The 3,821-nt window shown below is 35.6% G+C and overlaps 1 protein-coding gene across 1 annotated transcript; it reads left to right on the forward strand.

The window, feature by feature from the left end:
* The first annotated feature begins 870 nt into the window (after positions 1-870).
* LOC108068369 (odorant receptor 67a-like) lies at positions 871-2,069 on the forward strand. Its single transcript, XM_017157882.3, has 2 exons — positions 871-1,706; positions 1,859-2,069. The coding sequence occupies exons 1-2, from the start codon at positions 871-873 to the stop codon at positions 2,067-2,069; spliced, it is 1,047 nt and encodes a 348-aa protein (XP_017013371.3).
* Positions 2,070-3,821: the final 1,752 nt, after the last annotated feature.

Genomic DNA, 3,821 nt, shown 5'->3' on the forward strand with positions numbered 1-3,821 from the left:
ATCGATGCGGTTTGTTCGCAATCAGTCTGCGTGGTATTGTTTCTATTTATATTTACAATATTTTTTCAGAGTGAAAGCGTTTCGTTTGCAGTCTACGACATGAATTGGACGCATGCAGATCTACGTTTTCGAAAAATGCTTATTTTTATTGCCCTCAGGGTCAAAGACCGGTATGCCTAAAAGCAACCGTTTTTGTTGACGTTTCTATAGAAACCATGAGTTCCGTAAGTTCTTCTGGATTTATTTTGTTACTTAAAACTACATCTTTTTAATTTACCTGCAGTTTTTGCAAACGTCGTATAAATTCTTCTGTGCCATGCGAACGATGTACCAGTAAATGTACTAATTTTTAAAAGAAACATTTTAAATAAATGATTCAATACAGTATAAACTTGTAAAATGTTTGTTTATTTCCTTTGGGATAAATAGGTTCAAAAAAGTTCCCTTCTACCTGGTACAAGCTTTCCAACAAACTCAATATATCTTTATACTCTAGGAGTAAAGGGTATAAATATGTAACACACAATATTTAAAAAAATTGTAAACAGTAATTTTTAATAAAGATACCCATAATAATAAAAAATTGATTTTTAAATTTTAAATGATTAACATTTTTTTTTAATTTTTGCTCAAATTTAAAAGCGATTTGGCAAAGGATCCTGAGTAAAATTTAAATTAATTTACAGAAAGCGAAAAGATGAATACCATTGCTTGTAAGATATTTATGACTTGTGCGAAAATGTGACACGACTGGGAAAAACCACAAACTGAAAGACAGGGCAATTACAAGAACACTAAATGCTTGCTGAGCCTATATAAGCCCGTTCACTCTTCACGTTGAACAAAGTCTAAAATCGAATCGCATCCGAGATGGGTATTAAGCTGTTTAGGAAGGCCAAAACCATCGAGAAGCCAAAGGCAGTGTATCCTGCGGTGAAGGATTTTTTAAGGTTGCCGGTGATCTACTACAACACCGTAGGCCTGGAACCCTACGAGTCCTCGAATACCGAAAAGAAAAGGGGCATCCTGTTCCACATGTATTTCGCGCTACAGATATTCAACTTGACCTTTGTTCTTGCTATGGAGATACTTTTTGTGGTAGTTTCGTTCCGAAACAACGAGAATTTCCTGGACTCCTGCATGGTTATGAGTTATATTGGTTTTGTTATCGTTGGCGGCTTGAAGTTCATTTCGGTGCTATTCCGCAAAACGAAGATGTCTAATCTGGTGAGACAGCTTGAGACCTTCTTCCCGGAGCCAAAGGATCATGAGGAGTATGCGGTGGGGTACTATTTAAAGCACTGCCATCGCTACACCAAGGGCTTTGGTGGACTCTATACGACCCTGGTGGTGACCTACAATCTATTTGCCCTCACCCAGTACACCCTTCTCTATCTGCTGCACTCGCCGAATGCCAAGCAAACCCTGCCCTACGTGGACATGGCCCTTTGGGACTACGAGGTCAACTGGAGATTTTACCTGACTTACCTTTCCCAGTCGATGGCGGGTTATATGGCCACGTGCGGCCATATTTCCGGTGATCTCATGATCTTCGCGGTGGCCATGCAGGTCATTATGCACTTCAACAGGCTGGCTCGCGCTCTCAAGAAATTTCAGGTGAAAGCCAGTTCGGAATCCAATGAGGGAGCTGATAAGGACCTCAAGGAACTGCAGTCTCTGATTTCTTATCACAACGAAGTACTTGGGTTAATAATTTTTTTTACTAACATATTTTATATTTTATCTAAAATCTGTATCACCCCCACATAGATCGACAAAGCATTTTAAAGGCTTTATATTATAAGTGGACAAAATTATTATTTATTAAAAATTCTTTTAAACCTACATATATATACAGGCTAACCGATGTGATGAACGAGGTCTTTGGTATTCCGCTTCTACTGAATTTCGCGGCATCCTCGATGCTCGTTTGCTTCGTGGGATTCCAGATGACCGTCGGCATCAGTCCCGAGCAGATTGCCAAGCTGATGTTGATCTTTTTTTCGGCCATGGTGGAGATATATCTGATCTGCTCATTTAGTCAAATGCTAATCGATGCGGTTCGTTGATTCTCAGTGGGTCTTCTATTGGGCGATCGCATTTACCATATATTTTTAGAGTGAAAGTGTTTCGTTTGCTGTCTACGACATGAATTGGATGCAAGCAGATTCGCGTTTTCGAAAAATGCTTATTTTTCTTGCCTTGAGGGCCCAAAGACCGGTATGCCTAAAGGCAACAGTTTTCCTAGACGTTTCTATCCAAACCATGAGTTCTGTAAGTTCTTCTGGATACTTTCTATTGAATTACAATAAATTTTTAATTTTTTTGCAGTTTTTGCAAACGTCTTATAAATTCTTTTGCGCCATTCGAACGATGTATCAGTAAATTTCTAAGAACATTTTATTTGCTAGCTAATTTGATTTTAAAACACACTGTAAGACAGACTAGTGTTTTTTTAAATTAAAAAAGGTCTCACTTTACACTAAGTAGAAAAGTCACAAAAACAAACTTAAAATTTAATAAAAAAATAATCTAGTATAAAATGTGAAATTGTTTTTTATTTTAAGCAAATACGGTTTTTGGATAAATTTGAGGATCTGGAACTTAATGCGTTAAACTATTAAAATTACTTTCGCTAATAAGGGAAGCTAACTTATCCATCCCGCGTTCTATGCCTAAACTTACATATTTATAAAAAAAGGAAGTTGCTAATAAATTCCAATAATTTTTCCATTATTTTGCTATTGTTCGCATTATACAAATCATGAAAATCAAATAAATTATCCGTATTTTGTATTTCTGATAAGTTATATATAAGTTTTGTTAGCTTATAAAATCAATATTACCGCGTAAAACCACACATGACTAACCACAAATGTTTTCTTCGGGAACACAACAAGCTGTATAAAAAGGCATTAATTTGGGCATACACTTAAAAAAACGTTGTTATTAACAAGGTAAATTATTTTAACATTTTATTTTTGGACAATAATTTATTTTTATAACTGCAATAATGAAAGGGAAAGAAATAAAATAAATAGCATCTTAAAAGGATTTATAAATCAAGGAAATATGATATTTTATAGCTATTTTCAGACGCTAAGTATTTTTTCTGGTGAAATCCAGAAAAGGCTAGAACACTTGCACACATATGCAAACACAAATATACACACAAAGACGAGGGCAAAAAGAAGGCGTGACACGGTCGAAAAACTTGAGCCACGTTGAACTTTGGCCTTACCTTGGCCGTAAACTTGTCCCGGCGACTGGCTGGCAATTAGTGCACCTTTCATAGGGCAACTGTGGACCAGCGAAGCGATGAGAAAGGGCTTGGTAAGTATATGTATTTATTTTACAAGGTTAAAATTATAGAAACTATACATTTTATTAATTTGTTAATATTATTAATTTTGATATTTACATGAGAATGAATTACTGTTGTTTTATATCGAATTATTTATTTGAGAAATATAGTCAAATAAAACTTACACTGTAAAATAAATATTATTTTTTAGTTAGTAAATACATTATATATTTTATCCCTAGAAATGGTAAGATTTTTTTCATCTGCAGTTTCGAAATGTATATTTTTGCTTACCTAGCTGAAATTAGTATCTTTTCCCGTCACTTCTATTACGCCCCCAAGAGTGTGTGAGTATATGTGCGTGGGCGTGGCCATTTAATTCATTTTCAGGAGCAACAGAAGCAGGAAGCAGCGAACACTGTCGCTTTTGCACACAATTTCTCATTCAGTTCAGAAGTTTCGCTCGCTCACAAGTTTGTAATTCTTGGCCTGTTAACAAAGTTCATAAATACTTGAG

The sequence above is a fragment of the Drosophila takahashii genome, chromosome 3R (genome assembly GCF_030179915.1).
Source record: "Drosophila takahashii strain IR98-3 E-12201 chromosome 3R, DtakHiC1v2, whole genome shotgun sequence".
Lineage (NCBI taxonomy): Eukaryota > Metazoa > Arthropoda > Insecta > Diptera > Drosophilidae > Drosophila > Drosophila takahashii.

Bases quoted from the DNA above. Each gene is read 5' to 3' on its own strand.
- LOC108068369 (XM_017157882.3), top strand. From the start codon at position 871: ATGGGTATTAAGCTGTTTAGGAAGGCCAAAACCATCGAGAAGCCAAAG. The intron at 1,707-1,858 runs GTTAATAATTTT...ATATATATACAG, and splicing joins TATCACAACGAAGTACTTGG to GCTAACCGATGTGATGAACG.